Source organism: Saccopteryx leptura, unplaced genomic scaffold (assembly GCF_036850995.1).
Source record: "Saccopteryx leptura isolate mSacLep1 unplaced genomic scaffold, mSacLep1_pri_phased_curated manual_scaffold_18, whole genome shotgun sequence".
NCBI classification, from domain to species: Eukaryota; Metazoa; Chordata; class Mammalia; order Chiroptera; family Emballonuridae; genus Saccopteryx; species Saccopteryx leptura.
In genome coordinates this window covers 9579-31083 of record NW_027095700.1, presented here as the reverse complement: position 1 = coordinate 31083, position 21505 = coordinate 9579, and the positions used below count along the sequence as shown (strand labels likewise).

Here is a 21505-nt window from a genome sequence, read left to right as displayed (position 1 = left end):
ATTCCCATTTCTGCAGACATCACTGATCTCTGACCTTGAAACCATTCCCAAGTTCTCTTTACTTTGTTCAAGACACGTGAGGCAATAAGTGCTGCTGTTTTAAGCATTTAAATTTGGGGGTAATTTGTTATTCAGCAAAAATCAAGACAGGTGTGTGGGGCCTGGTTGAGAATGATTGGGGCAGTGGAAGCAGAGGACAGATATCCAAAGAGTCATGTTTAAGACGGTGAAGCCAGGCCCTGGGAAACGCAGCTCTGGGCCTGCTCCCCATGGAGCAGAGACCTGAGCTCTCCTACGCGAGGCTTGGTTGCCGGGGAAACAGAGATTCCAATCCTGTTTCCAAGCTACTCTGCCTTCTTCCCAATGTTTATGGGTCAGTTTCATCCTATCAGGATTTTGCAAACAAGAATAACAATCCTGCATGATTAAGAAGAGAAAGGGCTCTCTTTAAGGGGATAAGAGCAGAACAAGTGACTGTGTGGCCCTAGCCCCTTCTGTCTGAACAGCTCCTGGCCTTTGACCTCCCTCTGCCCAGCCTGACCTTGCCCATATGCCCAGATCCTGGCGAGGGGGCAGATGGATCTTGTCCTGTTAGGTGATCCTGGCAAGTGCCCCTGGGCGACCCTCTAGCCATGGCCCATGTCTGATCTTGTGCACAGCCCTCTGAATCAGGCCCTGGTGGGGAAAAGGGCTAGGTTGGGGTCATGGAGAGATGGACAGTTGAGCTCCCTACCTAGTATTTTTGTGGTGACACTGTCGGAATCCCTCTATGCCTTCAAGATTGTGGATGCAGCTGCTGACCGTTATAAGGAGGGTTGTTTCCCAAAAGACCGACTGCCTGGCATACTGAGAGGGCCAGCCAAGGGTCAACAGCAACACCCCGTTGTTCCCACAGTGCATTTCCCGAGGGGCCGCTGCCCTCTGAGATGGAGAGCACCCCTGACCTCCAGGGGCCCCCAGGATAGTAGGGGGACAGGATGAGTTCTGGGCTGAATGGTGGCCCCCAAAGAGGTGTTCGTACCCTACTACCCAGACCTGTGGTTGTGACCTTATTTGAGAAAAGGGTTAAGGTAAGGATTAAGGTGAATGGATTAAGCCTTAATCATTAAGGTAAGGATGTGGAGATGAAGCTACCCCAGTGTCCTTATAAGAGAAAAGACAGGCAGCCCTGTGGCTCAGACACAGGGCGCGGCATGTGCAGACGAGACTGGAGATGTGTGGCCGCAGCCGAGGACAGTCTCCTGCACCATGAAGGGCAGGAAGGGCTCTCCCAGAGAGCTTTTTTGTCGCTTCAAGGCACCAAGTTTATGACTTGTTGCAACCTCTGGGACGGGAAGTGGGACATGGGTGGGAGGAGCCCCAGACGTTGGCCGGCCTGCAGGGCGCTGCAGAGAAGCGTGTGTGATGCCAGGGAGCAGAAGTCGCCCAAGGTAGAAAATTCTGGGGAAGAAAGGTGAGGAAGAACAGACTGGTGTCTGCTGGGAGCAGAGGAACCTTCTTCATGATAACGGGCATACCAGGGAGGGGCAGGCAGGGTCGCGGTCAGTGCTGGTGGACGGGCATCTCCTCATACGGTCCAGGCTGTCACCCAAAAACGGAACATGTGAGAAGAGGGCATAAAGAGACTGCTAGACTACAGGAAGAAATAAGCCGGCCACAGCCTGTGGGAGGGCTGCAAGGCATCTACCGACCCTCTGCATTTTGGGGGTTTAAGGTAGTGGGCAGGAAGGGTGTCTCCTTAGAGCAAACAATGGCAGCACATAACAAAGATTTTAACAATTTTATCAGCAATTGTATTACATGCAAAAGGATGACAGGTCCTCCTGGAAAGAAAGCCAAGTGTATGCTTGGGGGCAAAAATTATTACTGAGATAAAGAAGGTCACTTCACCACAAGAAATTCCGTTCTGCAGGGAGATGCCATCTTTAAATGCAAATATTAGAAGAGGTGGCTGAAAGTTCCTTAGCTACGCATCCATCACACGAAGTTAGAGAGAGAAGTATGAATCTAAAGAAAGAAGGAAGGAAATAAAGGTAATTGCAGCAATTAGTGAAATAGAAAACATTTATGATAGAGAGCGTGATGGAAGCTGGAAGCTGGCTCTTTGCACCTTACAGTGGGCCCCTTGATTGAAGGAACTGGAGGTCCTGGGAGATTGGACTTGGGGTGAGTTTGGTTCAGCTACTCAGTACTGGCATCAAGGACCCGTTTCTTTCCATTTCTCTTCTCTGTTTTCAGTCCTATCAACTTCACCCCAAACCTAGCTTCTTAAGGAGCTGCCACCTGGCTCCTGGCTGCCCAGAACTCAGGTGGCAGAGTTAGGCTTCTCTGTCCATGATGGAAGGCACTTCCCAAAGATCCTGGAAGCCCTCACCATAGGGCTCTGCACACCACTGGCCCCGGGAGTGTTAGGAGCCCGTTAAACCTGTAGGTCAGATAGGGAGGTGCCAGCCATGGTCTCAGACCTCCCCCTTCCCAAAGCCGACATCCCCAGGGGTGGGTCACCAAAAGGAGGAGGAGGATGGACATTTGGGAGACAACTTCAGTGCTGGCGTTTACCCAAAGGAGATGAAAACTGATGCCCACACAGCAACCTGCACACGGATGTTCAGAGCAGTTTTATTCGTAATCGTCAACACTGGAAACAACCAAGATGTCCTTCAGCAGGTGAGGGAGAAACATAAGCTGAGGTCTATCCAGACAATGGAATATGATTCAGTGCTGTAGAAAAAGAGAAAGAGAGAGAGCTATCAAGCCGTGTGGCTTGGAGGAAACTTAAATGCCTGTTACTAAGTGGAGAAGCCAGTCTGAAGAGGAAACATACTATATGATTCCAATTACACGACCTTCCCGGATACGGCAACACTCCAGAAGCAGCAGTGGCCAGCGGTTGGGGGGGATGGACAGGTGAGCAGAGGATTTTTAGGGCAGCGAAAACACTCTGCATGCTACTGGGATAATGCACAAGTGGCATTGCACATTTTTCCAAACCCGTACTATTTACACCACCATGAGTGCCCCTGATGTACACTGTGGGCTTGGGGTAGTCACAACGTGTCAGTGTGGGCTCATCAGTTGTAACAAAGCTTCCACTCCCGCAGGGATGTCAATCAGGAATGAGTTCTTCATGGAGGGGGTATATAGGCAATATCTGTATCTTCCTCTTAATTTTTCTCTAAAATTGTCTCTTTCTTTTTAATTGAAAAACTGGAGAAAAAAATCAACACTAGCCTGGGCATCTGGGTGAAGGGCAGCTCAGAGCTGGGTACATCTCTCCTGGACACTGAGTCTCTCTCCACAAAAGGGGGGCTGGCCCTGGCCGGTTGGCTCAGTGGTAGAGCGTCGACGTGGCGTGCAGGGGTCCCGGGTTCGATTCCCGGCCAGGGCACACAGGAGAAGCGCCCATCTGCTTCTCCACCCCTCCCCCTCTCCCTCCTCTCTGTCTCTCTCTTCCCCTCCAGCAGCGAGGCTCCATTGGAGCTAGGATGGCCCGGGCGCTGGGGATGGCTCCTTGGCCTCTGCCCCAGGCGCTAGAGGGGCTCTGGTCGCCACAGAGCGACGCCCCTGAGGGGCAGAGCATCGCCCCCTGATGGGCGGAGAGTCGCCGTGGTGGGCGTGCCGGGTGGATCCCGGTCGGGCGCAAGCGGGAGTCTGTCTGACTGTCTCTCCCCGTTTTCAGCTTCAGAAAAATACAAAAAAAAAATAAAAATAAAAATAAAAAAATTAAAAAAAAGGGGGGGGGGGCTGGCATGATCCCACATGTGACGTCCACCAGCTCTAACACCCTAGAACTTCAGACATGCTTTCACCCACCAAGCAGCCACTGCCCGCCCCTCCGCACGTGCCTTGTGTTAGTCCAGCTCCGCACCTCTGTTTTCTGCCTTGATGCCCTGACGCCCTGGGTGTGGTCACCCTGAAGCTGCATTCTCTCCCGCACCCACAAGTTCCACTGGGGCCAGACCCAGTGGCCAGTGGGGACACAGACACGGTCAAGGAAGGCTGCCCCCAGGCAGTTCCAGCCTGCTTGGAGACAGAGGAGGTCCGCAGTTCTCCCCAGCTCAGTGTGGGGACCCACAAGCTGAGGGTCAGGCCATGAGGCACAGGAGGACCAGGCCGAGCAGGAGAAGAGGAGAACAGGCCTTTGGGTGTCAGCGGAAGGGTCTGTCTAGCTCAAGGGACAGGACTTGTAGGGGCCAGAGGTTGAGTCTGGCCCTGAGCCTCACCAGCCACAGGGCTGCAGCCTTTGGACCAAGGCCAAGACCTCAGCCCCTGGGTTGGAACTTGCAAGGTGCTGCCCAGTGGCCAGCTCCCCGGCAGCCCGCCCATGCTGCCTGTCACAAGACAGCAGGGGCGAGTGTGGCCCGGAGTGTCTAGGGACAACCCAAATATCCTGCCAGCTCTGGAGAAGGGGCCTGGTGGGTAGCCAGGAGGCCTTAGGCTGCAGCCCTGAGTGGTGCACAGAGCGCAGTCTCCAGAACGGAACACGGAGCCCATTTCCTCCCTTTTCACATACAATAGAAAGCAGCACGTGTGTGCACGCCCCGGCCCTGGCTTCATCCACGTAATATTTTTCTGGCTCAGGACATGAACTTCTTCCTTCCTCTCCATGGCTGCATAGAATCCCAGCATAGTCGGTTTGAGTTATTTTAACGTCAGTCAGGGAGATTGATATCTAATGCGATAAAGTAAAGGACACGCGTGACATGCCCTTCTTGCGCAGAAGCTGGTGCTCCTGACAGCTTGGGGGGGGGCACCACCCCTCAGTGGGGTAGGCGATGGTGGCGGGTGGGTTAGTGGGTGGGGAGGATGTGGAGCCCCGGCCAGCCTCTGGGTGCTCTGACCTGCCTTCCCGCATGGAAAGCCCTGCATTTCTACTCATGGACTGGGGTGGCAGAGAAGATGGAGCACCGGGGAATAAGCTCCGCCTGGCACGGGAGATGTTGCCACAAGAAAGATGGGGAGGGAGTTTGGTTAGAAAATTAAAGAAAGAGGGGGCTTTTCAAGAGTTTGTTTTTATTATTATTATTATTATTGTTGTTGTTGTTGTTATTTTAATGCGAGAGACTCACCTGGGTTTATGTGCAGAAGGAAAGGACCAGGTCCAAAACCTAAAAATGGACTTGCCCTGCGATCCAGCAAGTCCACTTCTGGGTCCACGCCCAAAAGGACCAGAGCAGGGACTTGAAGAGATGTCACAAACCCGTGTTCATAACAGCCAGCGGGTGGAAGCAACCACAGTGCCCATCAACGGATGGATGAGTAGACAATGAGGTCCACCCATACCACGACATATTATTGGGCCTTAAGCAGGGGGGAAATTCTGACACCTGCTACAGCATGGATGAGCCTCAAGGAGACCCTCAGTGAAATAAGCCCATCCCTGAAAGGGTGATCCTGCGCGACTCCACTTGTGTAAGGCCCCTTGAGTAGCCAGAGTCAGAGACAGAAGGTGAAACAGTGGTCGCTGGAAATGAATGGAGTCCAGTGGTTCTGACTGCCAGGGATCCTGTAAGGAGGCAAGTCTGAGGCAAAACTGCATCTCAGGAGTGGCGTAAAAAGGGGAAAGGAAGGGGTCCCATCCATTCCCATAACCGAGACCTGTGAGGGAACTAGAGTTCTTGCGTGTGATGGCAAAACAGAGAAGGTGGCCCCCGTGTCCACATAAATGAGATGGACTTACCCACCTGTTGCAGCAAACAAATCCCAAATGAGGGACATTGTATTAACTACCTAACCAGGACTACTAAAAAATGTTAAGGTCATCAAAAACACAAAGTCTGAGAATTTGTAAGGAGCCGAACAACACATGTTGTTTCACGCCACTTCATTTGTGGTCATTTTCTTCTTTTTTAAAAAATTTTTTTCATTCATTTGAGAGAGAGAGAGAAACAGAGGTGGCGAAGGGAGCGAGAGAAGCATCAACTTGTTGCTGCACTTAGTTGTTCCATTTAGTTGTACACTCCTTGGTTCTTTCACATATGTGCCCTGACCAAGGGTGGAACCCACGACCTCTGGTGCCCAGGTTGATGCTTTATCCACTGTGCAACCCAGCCAGGGCTGTGGTCATTTTCAACAGCAGCCCCAGGAAACTTATACAAGCATCACGATGACTGGATCTCAGACATCACTGTCCTGAGCCCACCACAGGGTGACTTGTCCTCATACTTGTGGTCCCTACTCCTCCCTAAGACCCATTCCCCTCCTCCACATCAAAACATGCTCCCTTCTTCCAGGGGATGATAGATAGATAGATAGATAGATAGATAGATAGATAGATAGATAGATAGATAGATAGATGATAGATAGATAGATAGATAGATGATAGATAGATGGGTAGATGATTGATGATAGATAGATAGATAGATAGATAGATAGATAGATAGATAGATAGAATAGGTAGATGACAGATGGATGAGAGATGATAGAGAGCATTATCTTCTATGAAGCTGAGCTCTTTCTATCACAAATAGAAAGAGCCCTCTGTGTATGGGGACCAGAACTTGGACACTCAGTTCCGTGTTGCTGGCATTCTTGCACACTCTTTTGTAACAGTGTGGCTCATTTGTTGCAACTGCTATTAGAAATAGAATGCTGGGCCTGAGCCAAGGGTTTTCTGAGACAACTCCAAGGATCTGAAGGCATGGTAACCATGGTGATTCCTGCATGGTGCTCTGGGAACATTCACCAAGAACGACTTGATTAGCTAGTCTTAACTCTCCTTCCCAGCCATGTCCCCTCACATACACCAGCCCTCCCCTCAATACCTCCTTGGGTCAAGACCTCAAACCATGGCACCTCACAAGATGCCAACAACAAGAGCTTTGGAGGGGCAAGGGGCAAAGGGCAGAGCCCAGCCTGCCCGCCCGGCTCCTTCAGTGCCCCCAACAGAGTCCCTTAGGAAAACCCCTGCCAGCTGATGCAGGGGACTCAGCTGATGCACTTGAGCATGTGAGCACAGCTCCCACTCCCAGGTGAACAAGGTGACTTCATTCTCTCTATAACAATTTTTCTCTCTAGCCCAGGGGTCGGGAACCTTTTTGGCTGAGAGAGCCATGAACGCCACATATTTTAAAATGTCATTCCATGAGAGCCATACAACAACCTGTGTACGTTATACATTATCCAATAAAAATTTGGTGTTGTCCCGGAGGACAGCTGTGATTGGCTCCAGCCACCCGCAACCATGAACATGAGCGGTAGGAAATGAATGGATTGTAATACATGAGAATATTTTATATTTTTAACGTTATTATTATTTTTTATTAAAGATTGGTCTGTGAGCCAGATGCAGCCCTCAAAAGAGCCACATCTGGCTCGTGATCCATAGGTTCCCGACCCCTGCTCTAGCCTCTTCTAACAGGATGGCAGAGACCCAACGTCTTGGTCGATGTAGAACTTGTCTCTGTTTCTCCAGAGTGGTGTCAAAATGAGGGGCCACACCACAGTGTGGAAGACTGAGGCTGTCTGTGGCTCACCTGTGAGAACCACCCTGGCCCATTAGCATGCTGAAGTCTTGCTCCTCAGGACCACCTCGCCTCCCCTCCTGCCAAACCCTTCCCTTCTCAGCCCAGGGAATCACTTCCAGGTTTGAGATAAGTCCCTCCCTGCCTTCCACTGCGTCTTGAGGTGCTTAGAAGGACTTCTCTAAAGACTCGCTCTTTCTGCCTCGGCATTTGTATCAGAGACGCCTGTGGTGGCACGGTAGGTTGTCTCCAGCAATCGAAGGCTCCATCAGTTGTCGGCCTTGTCCACCCCTCAATCCCTCCCTAGTCAATCCACTTAAATGGGACCTGGGGGGAGGGCAGGGGAGGGCTGGAAACATCACCACAAAGAAAATAAAACACATCAGCTCACCACACCAAAGATGACAAATTCGATTTAGAGGAAAGGAGGAGTCCCACTTATGACACCACAAAGAATAAACGGTCGGCAATAAGCATATCAACGAAGACCCAAGGTGTGCACAAAGGAAACGATACTGTCCAGAGAGAGATTGTTAGGAGGTTCCATAAACGATGAGCTGCATCGGGTCCCTAAGAGGGAGACGTAAAACAGAGAGGGCATCACCCTGTCTCAATCTCATACCCAAATGAGTGAAGTTCCAATCAAAATCCCCAGAGCATGACTCTGGAACTGGACCGATGGATTCAAAGATTCATCTGTAGGAATAAACTGTCAGGTGGGACAACAATCTTCTGAAAAGAAAAGCCAGGAGGGGCAGCTGCCTACCAGTTGTTGGATGTGCTGTGAATCAGCCAGAAACAATCCGCCATGGCAGGGCCCGGGGCAAAGTGTCTGGTGGGATTTCGACTAGTTGCGGGTCAGAGACATGCAAGGCGACCCATTCTATTGTCAAGATGGCACTTTAAATCAATGGGGGAAGGACTACTTACTCAATAAATGGCATTGAGAAAAATTGGCCATTTCTTCGGAAGAAGTCCTTGCCTTCTGCCACGTAATAAAACTCCAGGGGGATAGGATATCTGAACGTAGTCACCACATTTGTAACAATGTTACAAGAAAATATACAGGACTGTTTTCCATAAAATAAAGGCAGAGGTGTTTCTTCTAAGATTTGAAACCCAGAAACCACAAAAGAACAATTAGATTTGACCACGTGGAACCTGAGAATATGCATATAAACATATACATACATACACAGTGAAGACACCAAAATAAAGTCACATGGAAATATTTGCAGAACATACACCATGGGAAAGACTGTTCCTAATACACAGAATGGTCTACCAATCAATAGAAAAGACAAACGCCAGAACAGAAGGATGAGTTGAGGATGTGATCCGGCTGTTACAGAGGAAACACAATGGCGGGCAAATATGTGACGGGTCAATCTCACTAATCATTTTTAAAATGGCAATTCAACAAGATTCTAGTTTTTGTCTCCCAGACTGGCAAACATCCCTAGAATTGAATAACATCCGCCGCTAGTGAGGGTGGGAGAGATAGGCGGGGCTGGGACTCGACACAGCCTCCTTAGAGTTGTCTGTTTTGTTTTTAGGTAGATATCCTTTCTGGCTCAGCCGCCCACTTGAAATCGACCCAGTAGAAATGATCATGTGAGTCCGTAAGGATGTGAGGACAAGGATGGTCACGGCAGTGTTGCTGAGAGCAGACCCCTGTGCCCCCAGGTACAGGCAGTTAAATAATTTCCAGTTCATCCATTCGTGGAAATACTCAGCAGACACCCAAATCCAAAGGTCCATCTAGATGTGCTGACCCGGAAAGAAGTCCTTGATGGACTCCTGAGAGTCAGGTGGCACACGATCTATCGGCACAGCCACATGCCCCCTGGACCAAACATCTCCCCCAGGCTGTGGAGTGCAACCCTAAACCACAATTGGGAGGATGAGAACAACACTCCAATGCTTTGAGAGCTGGAGCTCTCAAACCCAACAGCTTGAAAGTGGGAGCTGAGATACGGCGTCTGGGCTCTGGACGCTGTGCTGCACCCCCACCCCTGCCCCAAGCCCTGTTCACTTCTAATCCTATTTCATTCTTAAAAGAGCTAGGAGAGCTTCCCTCTTTTTTCTTTCTGTTTTAAATACCTTCCTCAAATAGTAAATTCAGCATGCAAAGACTGGCATGAAAGTTGGTCTGAACCCCATCCCAGGGGGTGGCCAGTTGGTATCTTCCCAGGACCTCCTGGCTCCCTGCCCCCCATCACAGGTGCCAGCTTCCAGCATCCTCAAACCCTCCAGCTTCTCCTCATGTGTCCCAGGTCACCACTTGCCTTACGTCACCACTGTAGTAGTAGCGCCACCCTAGGGTCCCAAAGTACCAGACACAAGCCGTGGGTAGCACACTTTACTGAAGTTCACATAGGGGCGGGACGGGGTACATCACAGAGCAGCAGGACAGACTTCAAACAAAGGGCAGACCACCTTCAGCCACGTGTCTCGGCCGTTTCCACCAGCAGGGCTGACACCAGTCTCCAGTGACCCTGCTCTCCTCTCCTGCTCACTTACCCGGCACCCCCAGATCCCTCTCCATGACTCATCAGAAGAGTCTGGGAAGGAGTCAAGGCCAGTTCTTAATGGAACCATTGTCTTTTCCAAGGAGCCCGGGACCCGGAAGTGATCACAGCCCGGGTCAGCCACACAGGGACAAGGAAGAACTGGACAAAGGCCCCAGAGTAAACCTGGAGTGGCCACCGTGTGTAAGCCTGGGCCACAGGACAAGCCACAAAGACAGTGGGTGAGGGAGGTTGGGCTGGACTCAGGCACAGGGATGGGACCCCAGATCCACGGCTGGAGCAAGAAGGGCCAGGACTTACTTTCAGGGGTTTTCCCCTGCCTCCTCCCACCCCAAAGTGCCTCAGCCCATCTGTGCCATCCTCCACAGCCCCTGCTCAGAAAGCTGGCCCTCAGGACCCTGCCCATGGTGGTGCCCACCTCAGGGATGGAGCAGGGGGATGTCCGGTTAAGAGGCAGAGCTCCAGTCCGGGTGTGTGCACGCCTACGGTAGTGAGCATGTGAATACCCGCGTGGGTGTGGACGAAGGTGCCCCGCTCTGCGGGCACAGCAGGCTGTGTGTGCGCACGCCACTGCATTTGCGTGTGCTGGTGTGAGTCTGTGTGTGCCCGTGTGTGGCTGGTGTCTGCAGTGAACACAAACGATTATAGGGTCTCACCCTCAGGCCCACCCAGTAACCTTGTTCATCTCAACTCTAATCCACCCCACCCCATTGCTCCCAAGCCTCACCAGGCCCGAGGTCCCCCAGGCAGCCCAGCACCCACAGCGTCCGGAGCCCCCAGGCCTGCCTGCTCTTCCTCAGCCCCTCACCCCCAGCTCTGCCGGGAGCCCTCCCCCACAACACACACCCACACCCAGGCTCAGACCCAGGTCTCTAGACTCAGAAGTGACTGTATTTCTCTAGAAGATGCCCTCACAGCTAGGCTGCCGGGTTGGGACTGGCTCGGCTCCGCTCAGCTTCCCTTAAAGACCTGGAGGTCCCAGCCCTTGCCTTCGCCCCACCCACCCGGCGACGCCGATGCCAATGCCTGTGTCCTGGAGTTGTCCTGCTGGCTGAAATTGGAAAGTGGTGGAGAGACGGGGAGGGGTGAGGACCACAGACCATGGAGCCAGACCAAGTCTGCCCTAGCCCCAGCCAAGTCAGGCTGAGGAAGGGGCAGCCACAGGCCCCGGGGACAAGGTCAGAAGCCCTTCAGGAAGGAGAAGACCTCAGGGCCCAGCCCGGAGGAGGATGGGCCCCAGGCTGAGCAGGAGCCCCCGAGCCAGGGTTCAGGACTCCCAGTTGCAAAAATCTTTGTCACAGCACTCCACATCTACTTTTAAGATCCCAAAATTAATGAAGAGCATCAGGTAATCTGAGAAAAACTGCCGCTTAAGGAAGTTGCAGGATGAGGCACACATCTTACTCACGGAATAGTCCTTCCTGTCTGGAGAAGAGGAGGGGAGCCTGAAATTGGAGCCCCAGGTAGGCCCTCTCTGCCTTGCGCCCCGCTCCGCCCCGGAATCCAGCCCAGGCCCTGGTTCAGAACCCCAGAACAGCAGAGCTAAAGCTCCCAGCCCACCCCCGTTGTCCCCAATGACATGGAGGGCCCAGGGCCAGACAGGCAGCTGTTCGCTGTCACATAGCAAGCCAGAGAGGTTGAGACCACCCCCCAAAACTCCCTACCGCGCTCAGGTGCTGGCTTACCGCTGCTGGATAAGTGCGCCGCAGATACTGGCATACTGCTGTGCTTGAGATCAGTGATGCGGACGCTAGCACACACCTTTTCGGTGGGCAGGCACTCCCTTGCGGTGCAGTGGCTGAAGTTGGTGATCGCTGTGCAGAACTGGCACCACAAACCATCAGCTAGACAGACCGGAGACACAGGATGACTAGAGAAACAGCAGGCCAGGCCAGGCCAGCCCCTGCATCCTCCCCACCTGCTTGCTGCAGGCTCTGCTGGGAGAACCATTGGGCTGGGGGAGGCTGGGCACCCCGTGGCCAGCAGTGACCAGGCCAGACTGGCACCGAGAAGACCCTGTGTCACTTCCCAGTAGTTTCCAGGGAGGATCCCACACCTGGGACTCTGGATGCCCCGAGGCCCTCTCCCTGGCCCCATGCACGAGTATACCCACACACACAGCTACCTCACACCTAAGGTGCCCCCCCTGCACACACTGACCTCCTCACACACTCCCCCTACCCCTCCCAAAGCACAGTTCGTTTGTTTGTTCCAAGCTTCCAAGGACCAAACTGGACTTGACAGGCGGCCTGCTGGGGCTCTTAATGGAGCACAGAACCCCTGCATTGAATCAGGGGCATCGTGCAGGAACAGGCGAGGAAGCCCCTCAGTGCCCTCAGGAGTAGGGAGGGACCCACGTGGCTGGAGGTGGAGCAGCACCAGCCAGGGAGAGGGTGTCTGGGGTCGCAGGAGTCCAGTAGGGGTGGGGACGTGGCCCACCCTGGGAGAGCTGCCGCAAGACTCACCAGGCTCAGAGCACAGCAGAGCCGCCAGCAGCACCAGACCGAGGCCCTTCATGATCTCAGGCAGCATGTTCCAGGCAGACCTTGAGAAGGCGCGGGAGCTGTGGACAAGGGTCGTCTGGGGCTCAGGCCTGGCTGGGAGAAGCCTCGGTCAGCAGACACAGGTCCTGACCGGGCCGAAGAACCCTCTTCTTTTCTGGCCTCCAAATACAACCTCCTCCCGGGAATCCACGGCAGGGGTCCTCCCTAAGCTCGAAGAAGCCCACCCCCAGACCATCCCCCAGAGTGCCCACCATCACAGCCTCCCTTCCAGCTAGAACAGGTCTGTCCTCCCGGCATGGCGGCAGGCCAAGATGCACCCACCCCGCGCGCCCGACACCTGTGGGATGAGGAGGGAAGGGTGTCGTGGCGCGTCTTCTCCCTGGGGAGCGGTAGGTGCGTCGGGAAAGGAAAGGAAAGGGCAAGGAGCGAGGGAACTGTACCTGCTGATGAAGGGAGGGGCTCACACCACGTCTCCACCCCGCACCCCTGGGCTGGGGTGCTGGGAACCCCGCGCGGAGCCCTCTGCATTCGCCTCTCCCTCCCTCGGGTCAGCGCTCAGGGCGGATCCGAGCGTGGAGTGCAGGCCAGGGCTTAGGAGACTCACTTACATCTCAAGGGTGTCCGCGCTCCGATGCTCCGGGAGGCAGCACAGGGAGTTGTGTCCTTCCGTCTCCCTGCGGACCGCAACGCCAGGTCCTTATATATCCTGAGTAAGCATTACACAGAACCAGATGTGACAGTTTAGCTATTGGCTAGGGAGTTCGCACGCAGCATAGCAACAGGGGCCGGCATAGCAACAGGGGCCGGCATAGCAACAGGGGCCGGTTTTAGCTTAGTGGTGAATTTCTTTTTTTTTTTTTCTCTTTTCTTTTCTTTTCTTTTCTTTTTCTTTCTGAAGCTGCAAACAAAGAGAGACAGTCAGACAGACTCCCGCATGCGCCCGACCGGGATCCACCCTGCACGCCCACCAGGCGCGATGCTCTGCCCCTCCGGGGCGTCGCTCTGCAGGCGACCAGAGCCACTCTAGAGCCTGGGGCAGAGGCCAAGGAGCCATGCCCAGCGCCCGGGCCATCTTTACTCCAATGGAGCCTTGGCTGCGGGAGGGGAAGAGAGAGACAGAGAGGAAGGCGGGGGGTGGAGAAGCAAATGGGCGCTTCTCCTATGTGCCCTGGCCGGGAATCGAACCCGGGTCCCCCGCACGCCAGGCCGACGCTCTACCGCTGAGCCAACCGGCCAGGACCTTGTTTCTGCCCTTTTAATACACTCCGGCACCCACAGGCACACATTTCTGAATCTAACATTCCCCCATCTCTTTTGGGCATAAATCAAACCCTGGATTCTTCATCAGTGGGGAGACTGGTGTAAGGTTGGGACAGAACTAGTAACTTTAGTACATCTCTGACGTCTGGTGGTGCAGTGGATAAAGCGTCGACCTGGAAATATTGAGGTCGCCAGTTCAAAATCCTGGGCTTGCCTGGTCAAGGCACATATGGGAGTTGATGCTTCCAGCTCCTCCCCACCTTCTCTCTCTGTCTCTCTCTCCTCTCTCTCTCCCTCTCTGTCTCTCTCTCTCCTCTCTAAAATGAATAAATAAAATGAAAAAAAAAAAAACCCAAAACTTTAGTACATCTATCTTCTCCTTTACGAACGCAAGGAGCTTATTAAGGATTATTGGTCCAATGGTAAGAGCCAATAATAATAATAGCAGGGGTCCAGCAATTGCGGATATGAGGGTAGTTAACCAAGGAGAAGTCTTGAACATAGAGGCATACCAGCTAGAGCTGTCTTCTTCTAATTCTTTAATCTGTTTGCAAGTATCTTGATATTCTCTTTAATTACTCCAGAGTGGTTAGCGTAAAAACAATATTCTTTTCTTTAAGCAGCACACAGTCCTCCTTGCTCAAGGAGGAGGAGGTCTAGCCCTCTCCTATTCTGAAGGGCTACCTCGGCTAGGGAGTCTATTTGCTTCTCGAGGTATATTACCTGGTTTAGGTGGACTCTATTGAAATTTACTGACTAGGGTCTCACAACCCTACTTTTTACAAAAATAATCTGAGTGAGACCCACATATGCGACGCCGTCCGGGAGGGGGTTCGGGGCAAGCATAGTGTGGAGTATACCATAAAGCCCTAGTTTTTTACATTGGGGTTACACCTATTACCTAAGGTGTATGAGCTAGGCAAATCATCAGTGAGAGAGCTCCTGGCTGAATCAGAATGTCTCCAAGCTTCTGGTGAATCACAGAATTTGTCTTCAAAGAACTTTGATAAGTCAGCTTGGAGAGTTATGGGGTTGTTATTATCCCAGGTGTTATTCTGTGCTATAACTGTGCCATCTGCTGTCCTGATTAAAACCTATTCCTGCAACTCTAGTCCCTTGCTGGGTAAACAATAAAAAGTCATCAGTCCTAAGTGGAGGAGAAGGTGAGCTTTAGAGGCTCTCCAGGGGTCCGCTTGACTTGCCATCTCCGAGATCCTTCGTCGGGTGGTTGGGCCGGCTTTACGTGGGAGAGGTGGATCCAGCAGGGCTTTTCAGCTACCTTAATAGCTGTGGGTGTACTCAGGATTACCTGGAACGGTCCGTTCCACCGCGGCTCAAGGTTGCCCCGTCTGTGGTTGAGAATCCACACCCACTGTCCAGGCTCCGGTGGCTCCGGTATTCGGGACCTGTGTTTTGCATTCGATTGGGCTGATCTCTGGAGGGCCTGCACCTCGCTTCTGATGTGTTGCAGGGCCTGCAAGGACTTAAGGAAATTATGATTAGAAATCTCTAGTTCCCCTCTGGTCAATCGAGGTACAAGGGCCACAGGTTGCCCAAATAAGATTTCATAAGGGGTCTATTTATTGAGATAGGGGGTACATCTGGTTCTAAAAAGGGCGAAAGGGAGGAGCTCAACCCAGTTTTCGCCCGTCTCCCCTCTCAGCTTAATTATAGTTTCCTTCAGAGTCCTGTTCATTCTTTCTACCTGTCCTGAACTTTGGGGCCTATAAATGCAATGCAATTTCCAATTAATACCTAAGTTAGTGGCTAATTCTTGAGATATCCTGGATATGAATGCAGGTCCATTGTCTGATCCTAGGGCTAGGGGAATGCCATATCTAGGTATGATTTCCCTTAATAAGACTTTGCAGACTGTGGAAGCAGCCTCTCCTCGCGTGGGGAATGCTTCCACCCATCCTGAGAAGGTGTCTAACAATAATAGATACTTATAACCTGACTTCCCAGGGGTCATCTCTGTGAAATCTATTTCCCACAGTTCTCCCGGAGCTTTCCCCCGACACCTCACAAAGGGGGGGTAGCTTCTTATTCTGCGCATTTACTCTGGCACAGATGCTGCACCTCGAGACAATGGAGTGGACAATATCCCTGATGTTGGGCCCTACATAATACTTCCTGATAAGTTGTTCTAGCTTGTTTTGTCCTAGCTGCGTACTAGTATGAATATCTCCTACTATTTCTCTTACTATTCCCTGGGGTAAATAGAGCCGGGAGTCAGGAAGCTCTATCTATCCCTGCTAATTTTTTCTTCCCTTTCAACTGCATCCCTTCCTGCTCTTCTTCTGGGGAATATCTAGAATCCGGAGGTAGCGTTGGCTTAGGCAGCAATGGCAGAAGGCTTTCTTGTGGCCTAGTGGCTGCCTCTCTTGCAGGTGAGTCTGCTAGGTTGTTACTCTTTACAATAGGCGAGTCCCCTCTCTGGTGTCCTTTGCAGTGAATGATGGCAACTTTGGTAGGTAGCCAAATGGCGTTTAGGAGGGCAAGAATTTCATTGCGATTTTTAATGTCTTTCCCCCCTGCTGTCAGTAAGCGTCTCTCCTTGTATATGGCTCCGTGGACATGGGTAGTGCTGAATGCATACCGGCTGTCAGCATAGATGTTGGCAACTTTTCCCTCTGCTATCTGTAAGGCTCGGGTTAGTCCTATTAGCTCTGCCCTTTGTGCAGGTGTTCCTGCGGGCAGTGCTTTCTGCCACAGGACCTTATTTTCCGTGGCCACTGCTGCCCCTGCATGTCGCTGTCTATCCTTAATAAAATTGCTCCCGTCTGTAAAGAGGGTCAGGTCTGCCTTCCCATATGCTTGATCCCTTAAGTCCGGGCGGGAGCCAGTCACTGTGTCAAGGAGTTGTTTGCAACTGTGGACGAAAGTGGAGTCGCTGGGTTCAGGGCAGCCGTTTTGAGGAACTGAACAGATGGAGGGTTCAGCAGCTGAGCCTGACACTGCATTAGCCGCGCATGAGATAGCCACCTGTCAGGAGGTGCTCGCAGCACTTGCTCTACGTAGTGTTCCTTAATGACTTTGATGTCCTGCCTTAAAGTTAATTTATTAGCCTCCTTGACTAGTATGGAGGTGGCAGCAAGTGCCCTCACACATGTTGGCCATCCCGAGGCTACAGGTTCAAGCTTCTTGGACAGATAGGCCACAGGCCTCTTCCAAGGCCCAAGTTCCTGGCTCAGTACCCCTAGAGCTACCCCTCCGTTTTCTGCTATAAATAGCTGAAAGTGTTTGGCCAGATCTGGCAGGGCCAAAGCTGGGGCAGCCACCAGGGCCTCTTTCAGCGCTTAGAACACTTGCTTCTTCTTATCTGACCAAGTGAACTCCTCTTCCTTACCCCTGGTTAGTTCATGCAGGGGTTTAGCTAGTTCTGCAAAGCCTAATATCCACAGTCGGCAGTATCCTACTGCACCCAGGAATTCTCATACCTGTCTCTTGTTAGTAGGCTCGGGGATCTGCAAGACCGTCTGAATTTGCTGGCTGAACAATGTCCTTTCCCCTCCCTGTAAGTTATTCCCCAAATAACTTACAGTTTGCGTCACAATCTGGGCCTTCTTGGCGGAGACTCGATACCCTATTCGCCCCAGATCTTGAAGCAGGTCGGAGGTGGCCTCTTCACACTCTCCTTCGTCCTTGGCAGCTATGAGGATGTCATCCACATACTGGAGCAGTACGATCGATGGATGGGAGGAGCGGAAAGCCTGTAGATCTTTGCTGAGGGCTTCATTAAAAATGGTGGGGGAATTCTTAAACCCTTGTGGTAGTCTGGTCCAAGTGAACTGCCCAACCAGTCCATTATCTGGGTCATTCTATTCAAAGGAAAAGGTGCCAAGGGAATACAAAAGAAAGCATCCTTCAAATCCAGGACAGAATAATAGGTATGGGTTGGGGGCAATGAGCTCAGTAAGGTATACGGATTGGGCACCGTGGGATGAATAGTCTCTACCTATGCATTCACCTCCCGCAAGTCCTGGACCGGACGATAGTCTTGGCTCCCCGGATTTGGACGGGAAGCAGCGGGGTGTTCCAGGCTGATTGGCACCTTCGAAGGATGCCTGCCTCCAGCAGGCGTTGCAAGTGCCAGGTGATTCCCTGTCTAGCTCAGGTTGGGACCGGGTACTGCCTGATCCTAACTGGTCTAGCAGTGCTAAGCAGTTGCACCAGGACAGGCAGTTGGTGTGCGGCCAAACCTAGGGGCTTGGTTTCCGCCCAAATTTCAGGTACCAAATTTCAGGCACGCAGGGCATCTTGGAACCCCTTCCTCGGCCTCCTTACCTTCTAGGATGGTGGCAAGTAAGTGTTCTTCAGACAGTGGGACAGTTACTTCCATGCTGACCTCTGCCTCTTTGTTCCCCATAGGGCTTTCCTCCCGTCGGAAGGTTATGGTGGCCTGAAGTTTCTGCAATAAGTTCCTTCCAAGCAGTGGGTAAGGGCAGTCTGGAATGACTAGGAAAGAGTGGGTGATGGTGCCTCAACCTAAGTCAGTAATTCTTGCGGTGGCCCATGGGTAGGCTTCTGCTTTGCCCGTTGCCACTATTATCTTAGTAGTTGTCTTCTGCATCTGGCCCTGTGGTTTCTTTAGGACTGAGTAGGTGGCTCCCGTGTCAACTAGGAAGTCTATTAGTTTTCCTTCGACTGTTAAGGTGACCATGGGCTCCTGGGAGCTGGCGGAAATGGAGCCCTGGCCCCGTCAGTCTAAGGTTTGGAGCAAGACCTCTGGGCCCTGTCTTGGCCTTTGGCTGTCGGCCTTCAACCTTGGACACTCTCTTTCCTTTCTCTTTTCCTCTCTTGCCTTTTCTCCTTACAATAGGCACATTGGTCTTTTGCTATTCGCCATCCCTGGCCCTTCTGCTGTCCCCCTTTCCCTTTGGGAGGAGGTTTCTGGGCAGCAATCAGAATTTTGGCAACTTCCTTCGCCTTGCCAACCTCCGGATCATCCCTATTGACATACACCTTCTGGGATATCTCTAATAGCTTGCTTCTATTCTCTCCCTCGAACCCCTCAATCTTCTGAAGCTTTTTCCTAATGTCTGAAGTGGCCTGAGTCACAAAGGCTATATTGACTAGTCTCCGGTTCTCTTCTGCCTCAGGATCTAGAGGGGTATATACTCTATAAGCCTCTATGAGTCTCTCTAGAAAGAATGCTGGGGATTCCTCTCTTCCCTGGATGACTTCACTAACCTTACTGAAGTTGGTTGGCTTTCTAGCTGCTGCCTTGAGCCCCCTCAACAGAGCCCGGCGATACTGGAGGAGAGCGTCCCTTCCCCCAGTGGTATTAGGGTCCCAGGTAGGAGGTTGAGACGGGAGAACAACTTCTATTTCCCTTCTTCCCTCCCGAGTTTCCCTTTCTTCTCCTAATATCGCCTTAGCAGCCTCTCTCATTATTCTGTCCCTTTCTTCAGAAGTGAAGAGGGTTTGTAAAATCTGCTGAAAATCATCCCATGTGGGCTGATGGGTCCTAAAAATGGTCTCAAGGAGAGATATTAGTCCCTGAGGTTTCTCGGAAAATGGGGGATTCTCATGTTTCCAATAGTATAAATCACTAGTGGAAAAGGCACATAGATGAGGTGAGGAGGTGCCCGTGGGCCAGCATCTGGTGCCAGCGGTGCCTCCCAGAGAGGCAAAATGGCCGTGCCTCCCGGAGGAGGAGGTAAAGTGGCTGCATCTACCCACACATCCATATACAGGTATTGGTCTAGGTGGGGAGCCCTATAGACCGTGGCTCTGACAGAAAATAAAGTTGGAAGGTCAAAAGTGCCCTCTGTGGGCCATCCCACATTAAATGCAGGCCATTCTAGCTGGCTCAAGGTCCGGAGGAAACCTGGACTCAGCTGCGGACCTCCGTACCCCTGAGCCCTCTTCTGGAAATCAGAAAAATTCTTCAACAGGCACTCTAGCGGGAATCCCTGCACAGACTCCTGTTGTCCCATCCTAGATGACTCAGGAATAATGAGAAAGGGTAGGATACAGGCAACACACACTGTTAACACAAGGAACACACTTGTCTCTCTCACACTCAACTCAGTCATTTGAGCTCAGACAAAACGCAGCGCAGCGCAAAACGGATTCCTAATGTGACCGGTCACTCCAAAGTTAACAAATCCAAATATCCAAATTTCAGAGAGCGGCGTCCCGCTTCTGAAAGCCCTGGGTAGGTAACCGGCAGCGTCCCACCTCCTACCTCAGGATTGTGTGCTCCGGAGCCCAAAAGCCAAACCAAATGAGGATCCTCCGTGAATACTTACTCAGCTCGAGCTGTCCTTCCGGTCTCCGACCCAAAACTCCGCCGAGGGAGAATCCCGGGTGAGCCCCCAAAATGTTGCATCCACCGGCTACGAGAACAAACGCCGGAGACTTTCAGGAGTTTAGATGTTACTTTATTGGCCAGTTTAACCCGCGCAGCGGCGAACTCCCAAGATGTCCGGAGACACCGTGCTCACAAGCAGTTACAAACGGAAGCCGCGCCTGGCGCTTACAGCCAGGTCCTTATATATCCTAAGTGAGCAAGCATCATACAGAAGCAGATGTGGCAGTTTAGCTATTGGCTGGGGAGGTCCCACGCAGCATAGCAACAGGGGCCGGTTTTAGCTTAGTGGCGAATTTCAAACATAAACTTCTTTGTTCGCCGCCTCACAGGGGCCCTATCAGCACTCCCTGTTCCTGCTCTTTTAATAGTTACTTCTGGCAGCCACAGCAGCACTCCCTGAATCTAACAGGGCTCACACCACGTCTCCACCCCGCACCCTGGGCTGCGGTGCCGGGAACCCTGCGCAGAGCCCTCTGCTTCGCCTCTCCCTCCCTCGCATCAGCGCTCACCACGGGACCGAGCGTGGAGCGCAAGCCAGGTCTTAGGGGCTTCACTTACATCTCAAGGGTGTCCGCCCTCCGATGCTCTGGGAGGCGGCATGGGGAGCTGTGTCCTTCCATCTCCCTGCGGACTGGAACACGGGCGCAGTCTCGTCTTTCTGGGCATGCAGCCGCAGAAGCCGCAGAAGCCGCAGAGGGGTGGGGAGGAGGTGGCGGAGGACGCGCACAGGGGACCTCCGTGGCTCTGTGGTCCTAGCCTGGTCGCTCTCCTGTGCCGTCCCGGCCCCCCCCCCACCGTCTCCACCTCCCCCTACCCGGGCATGGGCAGGATCCCTTCCCACCCTGCTGGCTGAAATCCGCGTGCAATTTTTCACAAGAACATTTACTGAGGAAGTGAAGCTCACACAGACGCAGAGGGGGAGGGAAGGAGCAAACAAAGGTGATGGTGCAGGTCCTTGTTCACAGACTCAGAGCCCTGGGTCACTTCCCCTCCCCAGTCCCATCCAAGGTTCCGACTGTTCGGGGCTGCTCTGCCCTGAGCACCCTGACGCCCCGACTAGCAGCAGCAGCCCCAGGGGACTGCCGTCTCCTACCACACCCACACCTGAAGGGCAAGTCCCAAACCTTAGGCAAGAGGACATGAAGGCCCTCTGCCGGTCGCGGGGGCTGCTGTCGCAGCTTTGTCTCTCGCCTCCCCCACTCCCACCGCCAAGCTTTTCCCATCCCCTGTGCCTGGTATGTGTCTTTGTTGGGCGCTGAATAAACCGCAGCCCTGGTGCAAATGTGTGGTCGTTCCTTTTGTCCTGCCCTCATTTGTCCTGCAAATATTTATGGGGTACCCACTGTTGGCCTAGCGCTGCCCTAGGGCTGGGACCACAAGATGAGAAGAGGGTTTCTGCCCCCTCCACCCCAAATCTTACATTAGACA

At 52.7% G+C, this 21505-nt stretch overlaps 1 protein-coding gene across 7 annotated transcripts; it reads right to left on the bottom strand.

Moving 5' to 3' along the window:
- Nucleotides 1-1787: 1787 nt before the first annotated feature.
- LOC136386876 (uncharacterized) lies at nucleotides 1788-21218 on the bottom strand. 7 transcript variants are annotated; one of them, XR_010748041.1, is made up of 9 exons: nucleotides 20636-21218; nucleotides 20016-20102; nucleotides 15068-15241; nucleotides 13107-13204; nucleotides 12820-12877; nucleotides 12460-12557; nucleotides 11680-11838; nucleotides 2111-2721; nucleotides 1788-2007 (listed from the first exon to the last, which is right to left on the bottom strand). XR_010748041.1 is itself a non-coding variant. In XM_066358003.1 (8 exons), the coding sequence occupies exons 1-8, from the start codon at nucleotides 20695-20697 to the stop codon at nucleotides 2693-2695; spliced, it is 765 nt and encodes a 254-aa protein (XP_066214100.1). In that variant the 5' UTR covers nucleotides 20698-21218; the 3' UTR covers nucleotides 2047-2692. The 7 variants fall into 7 exon arrangements, 4 of the variants coding, with proteins under 4 accessions (XP_066214100.1, XP_066214098.1, XP_066214099.1 ...); XR_010748039.1 differs by having other exon boundaries at nucleotides 1796-2007; nucleotides 2560-2721; XR_010748040.1 differs by lacking the exon at nucleotides 1788-2007 and having other exon boundaries at nucleotides 2047-2425; nucleotides 2560-2721.
- Nucleotides 21219-21505: the final 287 nt, after the last annotated feature.